The sequence below is a fragment of the Vanessa tameamea genome, chromosome 27 (assembly GCF_037043105.1).
Source record: "Vanessa tameamea isolate UH-Manoa-2023 chromosome 27, ilVanTame1 primary haplotype, whole genome shotgun sequence".
Classification (NCBI taxonomy): domain Eukaryota; kingdom Metazoa; phylum Arthropoda; class Insecta; order Lepidoptera; family Nymphalidae; genus Vanessa; species Vanessa tameamea.
The window spans coordinates 582,192-601,475 of record NC_087335.1 but is presented as its reverse complement, the minus strand read 5'-3'; the positions used below and the strand labels follow the sequence as shown (position 1 = coordinate 601,475).

At 32.8% G+C, this 19,284-nt stretch overlaps 1 protein-coding gene across 18 annotated transcripts in view; it reads right to left on the bottom strand.

The window, feature by feature from the left end:
• The window catches only part of Nrm (neuromusculin), a 395,440-nt gene that overhangs the window by 66,470 nt on the left and 309,686 nt on the right, over positions 1–19,284 (bottom strand). For all 18 annotated transcript variants that reach the window (XR_010309700.1, XR_010309699.1, XR_010309701.1 and 15 more), the window contains exon 4: positions 12,794–12,964. Coding sequence is in view for 15 of the 18 variants with exons in the window: in XM_064219245.1 (XP_064075315.1) it covers positions 12,794–12,964 (171 nt within the window). In the remaining 3 variants the exon portion in view is untranslated. The remainder of the gene's footprint in view (positions 1–12,793; positions 12,965–19,284) is intronic.

The window sequence follows — 19,284 nt, the reverse complement described above, 5'->3', positions numbered from 1 at the left end:
AAGAAATTATTTTCTACTGGCATGTATGCACTTGCTCGGATAGTGCTAATTAAGTAAAATATGATTTAGTTTGTTAGTGGATTTAGTGGTAAGGCTTCGGGATTATTAATTTCAGACTTGTCTTATTCTCCTACCAAACCAAAATATAGTTGCAGTTTTTATGGCGAGTAAGCCAGTTTAATTATATTATGATTATATTCACTTTGAGCACCCAAGGTTGGTGGCACATTTAACGGTGTAAGGGGTGGTTAATATTTCTTGGAGTGCTATTGTCTATAGACGGTGGTGACCATTTATTGGGTGGGTATTTGCTTATTTAAATTAAATAAATCATAACAATTGCGATATTTCACAAAGGAAAATAAATATTTCTAAAACAGTTTAAGCATTTTAGTATTCAATACTTATTGCTAGTAACGTTAAACTCTATTTTTATACATTAAACACGAGCTGAATGTGAGAGAATTTTAATTAATTTAGTAAATCACCAATGGCTTAGCGTCTCCGCTTTTGTGATTTTATTCGAAGACATAAAATTCTAGAATAGATGCTGAACGTTTCATAGTTAATGTAGTGCTAATTTTGTATAATTAATTCGGTTAAATATTTGATTACGATTTGGTGGTAGATCTTCATATTATCGTTGGTACCAGCTAATCGCCAATTTGCTTATGCCAAAACGAACTTACTTTACTTTATATTGTTGTGTTTGAGAAGTATTAGAAGTTGGTTTTCTTAAAAAATATACTAAATATACATTTTACAGAATTATTAAAAGAAAAGCTACGACAGGTTAGGAATGTGGATTTTATCGAGAAGAGCCGTCAAGAAATTTATTAGTTGTTCTCTTTCAACGTTTGACATACATTATGTTTGTTAAATACAATTATATATAATATATCCTGTTTGAAATTCAACAAGTATTTTATACAGTATCAGTATCCATAGGCAAAGGTGAATAACTATCAGTTGAACTAGTTTTACGTCTCTATAAAAAATGAAATTGTGACTTATACCTATTATGAAAAATAATAATTTATCTCTTCTACTAATTTCACGTTCTTATATACAATTAATAAAACAAATAGAGAATTTAAATGCTTCAGTAATCATACTAGACGAGGCATTGTACAGCAAAATGTTAGCTAAATTGTATAGGTCATCTAGTAATGACTATGTTTAAGATTCAAACCGATGTTCAAGATTAGTCGTGTGCGTTGTATTTTATTTGGAGCGCTGATTAAAACGTTACCGCTTTAAACTTACATTGCATTTTGTTTAATACTAATAATGAAAATGTTAGCATGTGTGTGAAATACATTTTATTCATCTCTAATGTGTGCGTAAATATATATTGTCGTGTTAAAAAGTAATTGAACACTGAATTTGTTAGGATAATTTTATTTAACGGCTGCATCTTTTGGTTATTTAGTATTGTAGTAGTAACAGTGAGTTAATGTCCCACTACTGGGAAAGGTTTTTAAAGATGGTAATGAGCCTGAATTTCATAACAAACTTCTATAAATAGTGTGATACTCATTCAAAATCCCTCCAATGGTAATAAGCCTGAATTACATAACAAATTTCTATAAGTAATATTTTTCATTTGATTATTAAGTAAAATGCAGGATTCCTCCATTTTTCATCACTAACCAGCTGGAGATTCATTATATATACCGGTAATGTGGTATCTCAGCGCTAGTCATGCGGATGTGAGCATACAATTTACAGATAAAATTAACTTGTTTTAACCGCTTGGATATCATGAAGATTTCATATTCAAATCTTTACAAGCATCGAATTTTCATTGGCTTATGTTTATAATATTCTCGCGCGTCATCGATCTTACCGAATAAGGGATAAAATCGTGAGAAAGTCATGAGCTGGATTAATATAATGTGGTAGATGATGTGTGTACCTAATAACCAGCAATGGAGCACTGCGGAATCAGCTCCAATACTTATGCAGTTGAATATTTACGGGCTGTTACCAGACACACGCGGCATAAAGTTTTACCACCGTCAAACTAGAGAATTGAGATGTATGTCCCTTGCGCCTGCAGTTACACCGGCTCAATCACGATAGCGATATAATATATGGTAAGCGAGTACTGGGTGGTACCAACCCAGACGGGCTTGCTCAATGCCCTACCACCCCCTAAAGTCATTTATATTTGTATGTAAAATAATTTGTATTTGATTTACAAATGACCGAAGGCTCCCTTTACAGTATTGACAGTATTTATAGAGTTCCCGTCTTTTTTCACGCTGTCCGATATCAATGGATACTTCAACATTTATCGGAATGACATGAAAAATTTGAATTTAAACTCGTTCAGACCGGTGTGTGAATGACACGACCGGCGGCTCTAAAAGTTTATCGTTTATTTTTGAATGAATTTTATATGACAATTGATTGACGTCTGTTGAAAACGAAATAAAAGTACTTTGGCAGTTAGACGTGTTACCAGCAAATTAAATTTAGTTTTAAAGCGAATATTAAAAACAAAAGGCGAAACAAACACCTGAAGCTGAAGGCGTTCTGCTTGTTTATATAGTGTTTTATAAGGCAGTACAGACCGTAAGGCGATTTAGGTGACGTTTTAGATATTCTCAGTTACAGTTATGATAAGAGTTTGGTCGTATTGATCATTCTCGTGCCTCAGTTAGTATGTAAAGATTAATATCTGTGCTATCGTGTACGACTGCCTTTACATCAGATCATGAAGGTTCGAGAAAAGAGAATGTATACCTGAGTATAATACTCTCCTTGGCTAGTATCTTTTTAGAATTATCGCCGTGACGGACAACAAATTTATAAGATGAGAACTGGGTCTGAACCATTAACACCCGTTTAAGATTCCACTTTTCTAATTACTGTAACATTTTCCTTCGATTATGGTATATTTCATAGTATCTATATATAGGCCTATAATTATAATGATAGAAGCAATTAATAGCCGCTCCATTAAGCTGCCTCTTTTAAAACGTTCTCCCATATTTACATGATAGATAGGGGATAGTTCAACCTTTATGCCAATGGTTTCAGGCTTAAAAGAATTCTCTACAAGCTATCACTCCAACGCAATTTGCAGAGGAACCGTTTTTGGATGAGGCAAATTTAACATGTTAATGTAAAGTGTTTTTTTATTTCTTTTTAAAATCATTGTTTTCTTTAAAATTTATGGGTATAGTTAAACGAACGAAAATCGTATCGAGCTCTTAATTGATCATCACTGTTGGATAAAATAATGAAGAATATATTACAACCTTATCCATGAAATAAACATTTAGCTACTTTTATGGTTATCGGTGTTGAAGTCTCTTCATTTCACAAAGAGAAGATGTAATCTTCAATCTATGTTGCGGATTTGTGTAACTTCAAAAGTGTCATCAAGGGATCGGTGACTGTTTAGAGGTTTTTATAAGTAGGCGGACGGTCAATTGAACCACCTGCTGGTCACCACCGCCTGTAAGAAATATTAACCATTTCCTGCTTAGCAAATGCGCCGCTAACCTTGGAAGCTAAGATGGTATGTCTCATGTGCCTGTAGTTTTACTAGCTCATTCATCATTCAAACCTGAACTCAGCAGTACTCAGTATTGGTGCTGGGCGGTAGAATATATGATAAACAGGGGGTATCTACCCAAACGGATTTGCACAAAGCCCTACCAATTGTTTGCAATTATGTAGCTCAGGATATCATCTCAAATTCCATAATTGGTTGCGCGTACAAAAAATGTTTTGCTACTTGCTGACATTGTCTGGTGACCATTTACCATCCGATCCAAATAAGTCTACCAAGGTTTGTACCTTTATTTTTACAAGGTTTTATTTAACTTGCAATGTTAGTTTGTTTAGGTCAAATGTTGCTAGCTAAAGTAAACCACTTCCCCTTATCCTTCGGAGTTTCCGTTGTTCCGAATTTCGTATGTTGGTTTCGTTCCGATGACAATACATTTTTTATGCTAAAAACGACCTGATTTTTCACAATTGGCTCCTGGGAGAGAAAACCCTGGACGGTCAACAGCATAGACAAGTTTTTTGTTTATATATATATATAAAGCAATACAGCTTCATGTTAACAGAATATATTTTAGAAAAACGGCTTAAATTGCCACATTCAACTTTTCATGCTGTAGTTTTCAATAGACTCCCCATGTTTGAATTTCGTTACCTTTCATGGTTTGCCCCCAATTTTTTTTTGCTTTTTTTCATTGAGTAAACTGCGCAGAAAATATTCGATCCAACAGCGACGAGGTTTCCCTGATATTCGATATTGCAGTTCCGATAGAATTTTTTTCTGGATTGTTCAATTCGGACGTTCTATTTAGATACGGGAGATGAGTTTAAAGATTTTCCTGTTCGACATTCGAAATATTTCAATTGTAGTCTGGATTTGAATATATAATGTTACTTTTTTTTAAATTCAGTTCGTATTTGTGTGAATGTTTTGTGGAGCAACCAAATATAGTATGTTTGTTTTGAATAAAATTGATGAGATATATCTTTCGACTTAAATTAATAATATGAATATGAGATAATTATTATTTTCAATATATACTGATGAGAATTTCTATATACTCTATTTATTTATTATGCAACTATTGTAGTATATACTCGTATAAGTAAAAACAGTCTTCAAATTTTGAATAAGTCTTTCTGACTGAGTTTCAACTAAGCCGATTGCTCTTGTGTTGTAAACAGCCTGCACAAGTTATTACTAAAATTAAGCCGCAGAATAAATCACATGTTAAGTTTAATTATAAAAGTCCAACGAGAAAATCACCATACATTAATTCGACACTTTTTGTCCTTACATACATCAAAGCGATATAAATGTAATGATTATTCACAACTCTCTCAATAACGAAACTTTCATCAAACGGCTTTGACGTTCAAAGTTTGCAGAATCTGCATGCCAGATAACACCTCGTATAAATTTGGAAAGTTTTTAAACTGTTCTACTCGTTAAAGATTATTCGAGAACAATTTGATTAGGACCGAGACGGTCCAGTGATACGTGGTCGAACTGGATATCGTGAATTCCAATCCAACTTATGTTTTTCTCACCGAGTAGTAGTTTGCCAAGTAAAATAAATATTAAGTCGAATTAAAATTATTCTTTGACTTCGAATATACACAGGATATACGCTCTGATTCTAATTCCTGTCACGTTCGGTGAGTCATGCAATGTGGATGAAATTCTTCCACGGGTGAATTTATTCTGAGGGAGATGCGCAAGGTAAAATTAGCTTCATACCTTTTCTATCACAGAAGATGATGCTACACATAAATGTATGTATGATGTATGTAAGTATTATAAAGTTATAATAGCACGCGCACTGATTCTTTATTAAAGATTTACATGTTCGTCTGTCCATGGGTCCACTAAAGTAAAAGTAAACTATTCAAATTTTTAAATAAAAATATAGTTAATTAGTTTATTCAAATAGGTTTTTACAAGCACTTTGGAATCGACATTTTACAGAACTGTATTAACTCAAAGCTTCGAGCATCCACCAGTTCGGCATGTCGATTTTACCGATAAGAACCGACAAGAAAATTAGTAGTTACTCTTTTCCAGCATTTGAAATACAAATTTAAGTCAGTTAAATACAATTATATATCCCGGCTTATCCTGGCTGAGAATCAAGAAGTATTAGCTCCAAGCTTTTTTTACAAACAATATTTTTGAATTAAATAAACCCCCTTTAACCTTTTCTACTTTCCTAATTTATTTGATTTTATTCATAATTTCATTTATTAACTTTATCATAAGGTAAGCCTTATTCAAATAGGAAAATGATATTCTTTTAAAATTTCCCAATTGTCCTGATTTGGGGCCCTAGGAAGTAACCTACACTATGTAACGGATAACCCGGCTCTGCAAAATGGTAGTTTCATGAAATTTAACTGTCACCATATTGAATTTTATATTATTATTCTTTGACAGCTGCATATCAGATTGATAATATTTTCAAAAAGCCTTTTTGGCAGCCTCTGATCTTGTGGCTAGCTTATAAAATCACAGATGGCAAAATGATTGAATTCAAAACTCCAATATGATTTATGTAGAGAATCTCAGTAGCAAATTTAAGATTGCTCTTAAAGTTGGCTGCTTAATGCCTCGTAAACTACGTCATTTGCGTGTCGATCCTGCGCCTATAGTGTCATTGACCGTGTCTGTTTTGCCAATTTATTGGGCTTATATAGTGTATTCTCTACACTAATTATTTCCTGCATGTCTGTTTAGGTTTACAAATTATGTCTTCGACCCATTGATACGTGGAGTTGTTGACTTGATTGGTTGAGGCAGGATATATTACATGCATATATAATTGTATTTAACTAACATGACTGTATTTTTAGACGTTGAAAAAGAGTAACTACTGAGTTCCTTGCCGGTTCTTTTCGGTATAATCTACATTCCGAACCGGTGGTAGCTTTACTTAATATAGTTTGTTAAATGACGATTCAAAAGTGCTTGGCAAAGCCTACTTGAATAAAGTATTTCATTTTGATTGTGATTGATTTACAGTTGATACTTGGAGTAGTAGTTCAAAAACCTTAATTAAAAGTATAACACTTCGCCCTGTTGCCTCCACTGGTTACAGAACAGGTTCACATCAAATTCTTATTTTTATTTGTATATAATTATGCCCTTAATAATATATAGCACGTGTTGTTATTTCCAAAATCGGTTATTTCCAAAACCATCTTCGTCATAATAATGTATATAATATAAATCTGAACCAACTTTATACAAGTAGAATTAAAACCGATGTATTTTTAAAGAAATGTTAGAATTTAATCAGTTTTTCGCTATGAAATCTTTTCACTCTGAAAATATACGCTATCTCATAAAACAAACAGAATATATCTCTCTATAGTATCATTATGATAATATCCTCTGTGTTTATAATGGATGTTAATTTAAATACTATTTCATAAAAAATAACATTATATGTTTATATCAATATAAACTCTGCGTCGAAATTGCGCATGCTTTAAAGTTGAATTAAACATATATTATGTTGATCAGGGAGACATAACCATGTACATTTTATTAACTAAATATTAACACGCTTTAATGGAATGAATGTCATTTATTGTAAATCTTCTGAATTTTTGGGTTAATAATGTGTTATATTCGAACATTACTTCTTTGGTTTAATATACAAACCCTACAGAAATATCACGTGATTATTTTAGAAGTTTTCTACAGAAAACGATACAAGAATATGAACAAAAACGGGTCTAATCTAGATCAGGAAAGGAATGACCTCAAAAACTGATCTGCAATTGCAACTGTTGCAAATGTGTGTTAACACTTCCTTAGTGTGGCTGCACATTCCCAGCGAAAATAGGTTACTTTAGCTTCTGAAAACACCAGAACGGAACCTATAGTTGTACATGATATTAGTCAGTCAATGAACTAGGGCCTGGAGCAGGAAACGGCTGTAAGCTATCATCATAACCATTGTATAGACATAGGTTATTTTACCCCGCTCCGATCGTAAACAAAATGTTATACAACATTATGACAGAATAAGTATTCTCACTCGGCAAACGCAGAGCGACCTGTCAATATCGTTTAAATAAAATAACTCGTCGAAACAGAAGCGTAAAGTGAAAAATGCTTAAGGATTCGAGCACTTTATATTTCGTCGAGAACTCTGGCAATGCATGTCAAATACATAGAAATACTCGGTGGAATTTCAAGATTTTGCCGGTAAAAGCGCGCTGGAGCTAAAAACGGCAGTGATGGTTCAACGAGCTCTTGTTTGGCGTTTGACGGGTGGGATGTTTTTATCATGGATGTGTTGTTACCAACAATTTGCCGTTGACGATTTCGAAGATATTCCTTTGACAAATATTTTGCCATACTATTATTTTTAGGTAGTACGTTTGTTTTTTGATTTAACTTAATTTATAGTCTAAGTAGTGTTTGCGTTTGATACAGAATATATCTATTAAGATCGCTTGTAGTTACAAGATGGCACCTATATCAAATTATATCTTATTTAATAAGACTACCTCGCTGGTATACGCATGAACCTACAAGGTAGCTGATCGCGACACTCGACTTCCACTGTCGCCAATTTCCATAAACAAACAAATGAGAACATTTGTGTTGCTTTCTCGGAAACATATGACCTTCGATTACGACTAACGTTGTCTATTCCGTGACCATCTCTGTCAAATTCTATAGAAACAATATTTTTTGTACAGAGCCAAATGTTGCAAGATAAAAATCATATTAAATAAATGAAAACTCGTTCAACAAACGGACAGACCTTTATATATTCATAGAAGTAATTCGACAAATTGTAAGAATAAGTCGATCATTTGTATTACAAGCAGTTAGATATCAAAATCGCTTGGCTGATCTCACAATATAAGACTGATTACAGAAGATATTGTGGTGTACAGATTTGAGCGTAATCACAGATACTTTTTATACTCCCACGCCCACAGTTCGTTTGGACAGGAATATCTAGGAAACCTGCCTTGGAAAAAGTGTAAAAACCCAAGTTTATTTTAGACATTCATTTTTAGGGTTACTTAAAAATGTACCAATTTATATATGGATAATTAAAATTTAAAAAGTGCTGAACAATTGACCAATTGCTTTTGGTTGTTAATTATGTAAAATTTATTCCAAAATCTAACTCTTCGTTAATGTCACATAAAATTTCAACAACATTGAATAGCAATACAAAATTCTTTGCTATTTTAAAGTCTCACTAGTATTACGTGAAATATTCTCACTTCAATTTCGTCTGACACGTTTTTAACAACATATAATAAAGAAGGAATTCCTCTTAACATACAAAGTAACCGACATCCTAAAGCAAACCGAAGATCAGAAATGCATCGTGACGTGCTGCTGTACATCAAGCACGTTTGAAGAATACTAAACATGATCCAGGAATATTTTTCCAATATCAACGTGACATTTTGAAATATTTATTTACTTTGCCCTATTAAAGAGAGACTTCAAAGGATTTTTGCTAAAAATAAATGATAACCTGCAAATAATTAAAATATCTGCACAAATCTAATATAAAAAGTTAGATTCTATATTTCATTATATAGAATCTAACTTATACATTTGACGACATCTGTGGTCGAGCAGTGTGTACACCGGTTTTCATGGGTACGCCATTCCGAGGTCCCGAATTTGATCCCCGGCTGAGTCGATGTAGAAAAAGTTCATTAGTTTTCTATATTGTCTTAGGTCTGAGTGTTTGTGGTACCGTCGTTACTTCTGATTTGCCATAACACAAGTGCTTTAGCTACTTACATTGGGATCAGAGTAATGTATGTGATGTTGTCCAATACTTATTTATTTATTTATTTACATATATAACAGACATATCTATTTTAATTATGAAAAAGTAATTGCGTTCCTTGATTATTTTATTGGTAGATTAAATTTAAATTGGTTAAGAGACGTTTAATTTTTTTAATGATGTAGAATATTACAAATGTCCCATCCGATGACAATAGATCACCACCGCCATCGATTTTGGCGCCATACGAAAATACAAGTCATTCCTTTCATTTCCAATACGCCACTGACCTTGAGAACTAAGATGTCATGTCCCTTGTGCCTGTAGTTATAATGGCCTATTTAAGTGAAGTATATTTCGACTTCAAAATATACTAGCTTGAAGTGTCAAGACATTGAATATAAATTAGTAACGAGCAGCCTGCCATAAATTTAGTGGGAAAGATATATAAAATACAGCAAGAGACCTTGAAGTTGCTAATTCTAATCAAATTTATTTACATATATGACATAACTTGTGAGATTCGTTTGCGAATATCTTGATCGTTACCATAATGTTGAAGTCACGCTTTTAATATATTCGTTCGCTTCAAGTTTGACAAATGAGATCTCGTTAATTTTTTTTAAATCGATTTTCCAACATGGAATGCCATTAAATGTAGCTAATGGTATTTTTTTTTTGGACTCAAATCACTTAGTATTAGCTAGTGAATATTCCACAGCTATGCTTATCTTCTGCTGAGAAGATTTAGTTTAGCTTAGTCTGATACATGGTGATTTATTTTTGATTATGAATGAGGTGTCTTAGAAGAATATGAAAACTTGGGCGTGTTTCTAAACTAGAATTCTTGGTTAGTAATCATTGGCATTTAAGAGAATCGATTCTGAAATCGCTTCGACAAATAATTGTATTTAAATTTACACATTTTTATTTTTTTTTATTTTAACAATTAAACTCATTTCTAAAGTAATTTAGAAGGGAATGAAACAGCAAAAGCAGGAATTGGAATTAGCGGTTATGGTAAGCATTGACCTAATTTGTACTACGTGCCTTTTTAAAATTGTAAAGAATTTTTCTAGTTTCAATGATAAAAATCTTGAAAGTGTCCTTTAGGTGCTTAATACATATTGTTTATGCATCCTCACGCATTACGTTTGATAATCTTATTTTCTCCATAATAGACCACCGTCTAAAACTTTAGTGATAGTTCCTAAATTCAGTCACTATTATTAAAAAAAGCAATATTAGCAATGGCAGATGTTATATTTTGCCATCGTTAGAGAGAAAGCGGTTTATTAATCCGGTATTTCCTTTAAATATTCAATACAACTCAAATCATCAAAATGCAGAATAGAAAAAAATATAACCAGAAATCAATGGACGTGCAAGCTTTAGTAAATAAATAAAGTTTTAAACCCGTTCGAAATAAACAAACACTTTGTATTCAAAGGCAGTGCGGATACAATAAATAGGTATCGAATCCGCGTCCCCGTGGTAAACACTTCGAGTTTCGTTTCACGCTCGAGTTCTGCACAGTTCTGATGTTTTAAATGTTACCATTCATAATAAATATAACATATGCACAGGATTTAAAAAAGAAGGAAAACATCGTGAGGAAACCTTCATGCGTGTAATTTCAATGAAATTCAGCCACGTAATAAAATCTTCAGCCGAGATGGCCCAGTGGTTAGAACGCGTACATCTTAACCGATGATTTCGGGTTCAAACCCAGGCAGGCAAAACTGAATTTTCATGTGCTTAATTTGTGTTTATAATTCATCTCGTTCTCGACGGTGAAGGAAAACATCGTGAGGAAACCTGCATGTGTGTAATTTCAACGAAATTCAGCCACGTGTGAATCCACCAACCCGCATTGGAGCAGCGTGGTAGAATATGCTCTACCTTCTCCTCAAAGGAAGAGGATGCCTTGGCCCAGTAGTTTTAAATTTATAGGCTGCTACCATTATGACTTAAGATTTATTTTCTGACAGGATGAAATGGAGAATGTCTTTGTATGCTCATCTGTAATACTAACATATTCACATTTGGTATCGTTGATTACGAATTATCAATAATCGCGGAAGTATTTGTATTAAAATAAATACATCGAATATAAAAGCCAAAAAGCTGACTAAAACAGTCCGTGTAATATAAAAATTAACACCTAATTCTGAACAAGCGCCTAGATAATACCCTCATCGTATGCCAAACTCTCACTAAATAGGCTAAACCAAATCAAATTCTCCATTGAATGGAGAATTAGCAGCGATTTGTAATTTATCGGCAGATAACCGGTCCAATTTAGGTCCTCAGCGGCCCAGTTAGATAATGGAATAGGTATGAAAACACATCCATGAAACTAATTATATATCTGCTAATTTGGTGTGCGGTATTTCATTACTATTTGATCAGCAAAAATTTGGCAAAGGAATTATGAAGCTTTAGGCAACAAGATCCCAATACTGCTCTCATAATTATCTTTTTAAAACAATACAAATATTTCTTGTCTTGAGAGATATTAAGGTACCAAGGTGGTGGTGCATTGGCGACGTAACATTTGGCACAATTGCTAGTCTGCAGACTCGCGCGAGGGTTCCCTACCATTATGTACATATAGAAACGGCAAAAAAACACACATAGGAGCGCCACTTAAATATTCGCTTTAATTTAAATTATTTATTTTTAATCTGTAATCAAAATCGAGCAAAACATTATGTTTGTTGTTTGGGAGCCCCGTTAAATATTTATTTTAATTTTGTTGTTATATCGGAAATATAAATCCAGCATCTGTGTAAATTTCAACTTTCTAACTATTGCGGTGCATGAGATACAGCCTGTAGATAGACGGATAGACAGACGGACGGACAGCGGAGTCTCAGTAATAGGGTCCCGTTTTACCCTTCGGGTACGCAGCTCGCAAAACTATCCTTTTTTTCACAAGGACATTAAAATCTGAATGTTTAAAATCGAATTAGAAATTTCCACTTATTTATGCGGTAGTTCTGCTGAGATGGAGGTTTAATATGAAGCATTTCCCTCGCTAATGTAAGGAGTAAATGGAGCTTTTGTTTATTATATTAATTAGTAAACCTTTTTGATTAAAATGTAATTTCGTGACGTAACCTAAAATCTATGGGCAAGGTCGGACCTCTTAATACCATTAACCAACTGCTCTCCCTAATTTCGTTCAAAATAAATTATGCTCTTTCGTTTGCAACGATATAATACTAAACCGTAACTTTAACTATTATTTATCATTTAAAAATCAATTTATGTAAAATTTTAGGGAGAACCCAATTTTTGTGTGTTTATTTAACACTACAGATTGCAACCAAACCAAAAATCACAGAGGAGAGAAAGGTACTGAACTGTTGCGACCCTACATATTTCTAAGTTACAGATAAAAAAAATAGATATTAATATTATATTGGTAGGACAAAATTAAAAGTAAATATTTTATCAAACGAGTCTATTATTTCATGGGTTTAACTTACTATCTAATTTTTCCTTTCCATTGAAGTACCATGTGATCTTCGGCTGCGGCTTGCCCCCCACAACCAAGCAGGTGATGTTAACTTTCGTCCTCTCCAACAGAGGCCCGAAGACAGCCCCTTCGGATAACACCAGCCCATCTCCGGTTCTGACTTCCACTGATTTAGGTTTGACTGTTGACAAAAAAAAAAGTTAAATTTGTGTATGTATGATACGGACAAACTATATCCGTGGGTTGTACACACTCAGACGGGCTCACGAAGTAGCACCAAGAAAATGCTTTAAATATGACTTATTATAATGTAATGTGATTAAATGAAAACAGAGTGACTTAATTTTTTCTTATTAGCAATTTATTAATTTATTTTTGAAACACCAAACGCTCGCTAACGAGCTTAAAAGCTTTAAGTGTGCCTTGTCATTATTCTCCTCGTTTTGAAAAGTACACTCGCGTAGACAAAGTGCTCAATGTTTTTTATTCGCTCCGGCGAAATACTATTTAGTTGGTACAGCGTTTTGTTTATCGAAGTGACGTTTCAATTCTTTATTTTTTAATATCAAGTGAATGTAAATGAATATATCTTTAATGAGAACTCACGAGGAATGATTATAACACTTAAGTTTATTAAGTGAAATATTATATATCGTTTCGATAGATATATCGTTATATATGTTCTGTATCATGTTAGAAATTGATTACGTCCGTGAGAGTATTGCCGTCCGTCCTGCGCCTCCAGTCTTTCATGTCGTATCAGATTGCCTCTTATATATTATATATATATTGTGATATAATAAAGTTGAAGAGTACATAATAATCTTAAGGTTAAAATTATTTTAGTTACGTTTTTGACCATATTGTCTTACTATAAATTATTAAAGTCATCATTAAAGTACACTATAAAATTGTAATGGTATTAAGTCCGGTCATTGTCACCCCATTAAATCTATTCATAGTTAAAAGTTGAATCCACAGAACTAATTTTATATATATGAATAAAAATCAATTGTTAATTACTTTGGGTATATTCCATAAGAGATAAAGTGTAAAAAGTCCCTTAAAAAACGTAAAGTAATTGCCTTTCTTTGTAACGTTATTTATTATCTGTCAAATTTTGAACACTTTTCCATACGTCATCCCTTTTCGTCCAATCACGGGGAGTCTACTTAATGTCATTACTTGATTGCTCTGATTTTGTTTTACGTAATTTTCTTACTGGAATTACATTTTTTAATAAATAATTATGATTTATTGATTCTGTAGACGATTCTTTACACAATCGAATTGCAAAGGAGTGATTTCGGATTCGATTCTATTATGTAAGAACCATTGACAGTGATGTAATATATTATTTGTAAATCCTTTTATATAATAATAATACCAGTCTATAAAATCTACTATTACAATATACTGTAAAAGTAATTACAATAAGATTATAATAATCAGATACTTTTATACAACGCTTTAATACTATTATTGTCTAAATTATAATTTTAATGGAAGTATTTAAAAATAAAACAAATTTTTTTTAACACTATTTTTGTCAATATGTTTTTTTTTATTTAGAACGAAGTTGGCAGAATATGATGAATTCGAAAGTCACAATCGACAACAAAAAAAAAAACTATTCAATGACGCATCTGTCAAATATCGCGCCAAATGGGAAACTGTCACGCGGTAGCTGTCAACTTCCTTTATTTTTTTTATGAAACTGTGACAAGGGCCGTAAGTAAGCGGAATAATGGATTTGTTTGTGTTTTGTTTTGATTGATAGGATATAAGTTTATTCGATTGGATTTTTCATAGTTATTTTTCAGTTAATTCTGTACACAGCGTAGAGTGGTGATGACAGATTTATCGTAAACAAAAGGTGCCTTCATGTTAATTTAGACCTAGAATTATGAAAAATAGTGATTTCTGCGAAGTCTTCTTACTATAGAAAAATATTTTTAAGATATAAAACTTATAATTATAACTAATGTAAGTTATGCAGCGAATATTTAAGTTACGCAAATATTATTCGAATAAGTTTGTCAAGTATAATATCTATTTATTTATCACTTATAATGTATAAAAGTCATATGTATAAATATCATACCAATAGATTAAATCGAACGAAAATATTTGAGAAATCAATAAAATAAATATTATTATTGCATGTACGATCCGTCATGACAGTTACCTAAATTGGCGGCAAAACTGACGCCGGTTGACATCTGTCATAGCGCTTATTTGTCAGCGTTTCATAGTTTTGTTTCACTTTGTATTATTGTGGCGTTTGGAATTAATTTCGTATGAGATTTAGCTCTGTTTGATGTGTGAATTAGGTTAGGGGAGCGCGAAGTTGTACGCAATGGTATACAAACATAACTCATAACATATGGATCGTTAGTGATTTGAATGTATCTGGTATCTGTTAAATTAATGTCGTTATAATTTTACGAGCCGAGATGGCCCAGTGGTTAGAACGCGTGCATCTTAACCGATGATTTCGGGTTCAAACCCAGGCAGGCACCACTGAATTTTCATGTGCTTAATTTGTGTTTATAATTCATCTCGTGCTCGGCGGTGAAGGAAAACATCATGAGGAAACCTGCATGTGTCTAATTTCAACGAAATTCTGCCACATGTGTATTCCACCAACCCGCATTGGAGCAGCGTGGTGGAATATGCTCCATACGTTCTCCTCAACGGGAGAGGAGGCCTTAGCCCAGCAGTGGGAAATTTACAGGCTGATTATGATATGATATATAATTTTACGTATATTTCATTATTTATAAGGGCCTATTGCCAAATAAAAAAAAAAGAAAAATAACACTTGTGACTTATGATTATTATACAATGAGTGAGTGCATGGTGGATAGCTCACATTGGGTATGAAACGATCGCCTCCTGGCTACTTATTTGTGGTATTGAATATAAGTAATAAATTTGTATTTTCTTTTCCGAACTAGTGATCGTATTTAATTAATTAAAGTGTAATACTTCTGTATTGAATAAAGGGGTTTGATTTGATTAGCTTGTAGCCAAGCCGACAAATATAATGGCTGAATCTTGAGCAAAAGTCGGTTCAAGCCGGAGTAAGCATTGAGTTTTGTTTATAAATTAAATCGACACGCATTGTTACATATCGTAAATATACAATTTATTTATAGATAGTCTAAAGCCATAACCATATGTTATATTTTCTAGCTGTTTTCGTATCGCGAAAGCAGGACTCAAAGCAGTGCTAAAATTTAAGGTAATATTTTTGAGAAAATCAACAGTCACAAATAATATTCATAAATTGTTATTGATAAACACAAGAGGGGTCATAACGGGATGAAGTTTGTAACGAATCGTACCCATTGTATATACAGAAGTTTATCACTAAATCATCCGGACTCTCGATGTTCAGGAAATATTTCGAATTTCGATAAAATTTCAACTTTTGTCAAGTTTCTGCAAGGAATGAGTTATGTTGATTCTACATTGTTCGGCATTTGAATGTAAACCTTAACTCACTCTTTATAAGGTAACGTTTTATTTGGCATCTCCCTGACTTGAATATTGCCTCAGGAGAAAACAAATTTGCAATCGTTTGAAAGGCATATTCGGAGATGCGTACTTTTTTCATTTTAAAGTTGTGAAACCCAAATAAAGAGTTTTTGTTTGATGAATTTCACATGAAATACATTTTTATGAATTTTGTACAAATATTTGATAAAATATTTTGGAAGATCCTTTTACGAGAGATCTTTGACCCGTATCATATTAAAAAAATAAAATCGATGATATAAAATTTGAAGATATATAAAATGTTTGTGTTTTTCGAAAATTCCTTTGTCTATTCTTAGATAATATTAAAAAAAAAGAACAAAGAGTGTATTTAATTACTTAAATAAATACAAAGTATAGTTTTAACGATTAATTTCTTGTTTGAAATACAGTCACAAAAATAAACTTGTTTTTTTTTATTCCATTGAATTGACATAAAAGTTTATTATTGAAAATATAAAAACTTTCCAGACGAAACTACTTTTACGTAAATAATTATTCAAATTTAAATTGTAATTCACAGTCGGGGAATATTTACATAAATTTTCGCCATATGTTCGAAATGTCCCTAATTACATTCGGAATTTCGTGCTTCATGTGTGAAGTTTGAGTTATCTTTAAGTTAAGGCTAGATATTAATTTATAACTTAAGCTTTTGATAACGAGTTAACTTATGTGTATTGCGTCTTACTTTGTTATCCATATGATATACTACTTTCCGCTCGCGGCTCTGCCGTGAGGGAAACACTCCCTGTGTTTCAGAGGATAAATATCTTATGTCCTGATGTTACGATAATTTTTAATACTATTACAAGTGACCAAAAAAACAATGTTAATGAAAAATTACTTTTTATTAGTGTATAACCGTTAATTTTAAGATTTCATAATCGATATAATATTAGGCCACCCTTAATTTCCGGATTGAAAAAGAAAGTTTAAAAAATACCAGAACTCCGCTCCGATTTACGTCAATTCTATTGGTTCAAATTATGCACCGCTCCGCTTTGCTACCCCTCAATACCGTAATCGGGTTGTTATATACAGATTTAATTCACTACACAACATGAGGTGAATTATAGACAAAATCGGGCAAGTGCGAGACGGACTCGCGCACTTTACCAAATACCAAAGGCGTACATATGATTCTAGGTTTACAGGAAGTACCCCATATATACACAATATACCATTTTAATACCTTTTGCGAATGTTTGTTAAATGATTTTTTTACAACTCCAGTGGCGCGCAGTCTTTAAGAACTGAAGAACTTGTTTAAGCATTTACTAGTTCCTGAGAAAAAAGCTGATGGACAGACAGACAGGTGGACAACGATGTGATCTTAAAATAAGGGTTCTTTTTTCCTTCAGAAGCACGGTCCCCTAAAAATTAAGCTCATGAGCACGAATACAATGGTGCTTATCAGGATTTGAACTCGCTGTCACTGACTGATGTTCTAACCACTGGGTCATCACGGTATTTAAATGTAAAGCTTATAACAGAAATCAGAACACGAAATACCGTGATAGGAAAGCAAGTTACCGGTCAAGCTGCACTGAATATTCATGTAAGCGCATAATACCTAGGACATTCAGTAAACACTAGGTTTTCAGGCGGTCCGCCAAAACACATGCCACATATATTAGACCTAGGCTTCGCTGATAAGCCTATGACCTAATTTCGAAGCTCGCTTTTGGTTGGTCAGAGAGTAAATTGATTTTAAAAATTCATATTGGATTAAACGTATTCGGTTGATTTTGATGATTATTTATATGAAATATATTAAATTTACAACATCCACGGGCTCACGGTTGCGCGTGCCTTTTTTTACATTTTATTTTTATAAATTTTGGCGTTATTTTATATTTTTATTGGACATCAGCAGATCTTCGCTGGACTTCGAGCTTTACGTCTTCTTAGAAGATGAAATATATATATATTAAGAAAATGCCTTTAGATTTTTGTTGTCTGGGTAACTGAAATTGAGAGTGAAAGATGAGTAAATATGTGAAAAAAAGAGTAGGTATAACAGTGTTATATCAACAACCGTATTTAATAAGCGGTCACACGAATATACTGCTAAAATACAACAACGAAATAAATTTCTTGATAAACTTTGTACGAGTAGTTGGTCCTACTCATCACATAAGCAGTGATACTCAGTATTGTGGTGTTCCGTGAGTTGGGTCAGTGAGTGTAACCACAGGCACAAGACGCTATGTCATAGCTCCCAAGGTTGGTGGCGTATCGGCGATGTAAGAAATGGTTAATATTTCTAACGGCACCCAATATCTATGGGCATTATGACCACGTACCATTCGGTGAGTCGATTGCCTGTCAACATAACAAAACAAAAAATGTATTTATTACTGAACCAGTCACTCGTTTCAACCAAAGAAATTACAAAGATATATCTGTATATAATTTAAAAAATAAATTATCAATGAAAATCAACGAAAGCCAATTCCATACTTTTTTACGTCTACATAATATTCTGATTCTCCTTTATAAATCGAATAAGGTAAAATGTATACATCATATTATATGAGTTCCAAAACTCCATATCATATTATATCATTTAAACATAACAAAGTAAAAATGATGAAAAAAAATATCAAAGGCCATAAAAAACGAGATAAGAACAACACTACATTAAAATAGCCATCGGTCGTAAATTAAAGTAATTTGCTTAGAATTTTTTACGAGGTTCTTTCTTTGTAGCGAACATAAATCAGCATTTAAAATGATTAAACTCGCTATGTAAAGATAATATTATACGTTAATATTGAAGGATAGTGGATTATATAATATTGAATTTATAATGGAAGTGGCTTCTTGGTTCAGTAGCTGATTAGGCACATATTGTTATGTATAAACAAAGATGACTCTCTACTTGCTCACTCTATGAATCAGATGTGACAGCAAATATGACTACATTGGAAAGTGTTCAGATGCAGGACTAGC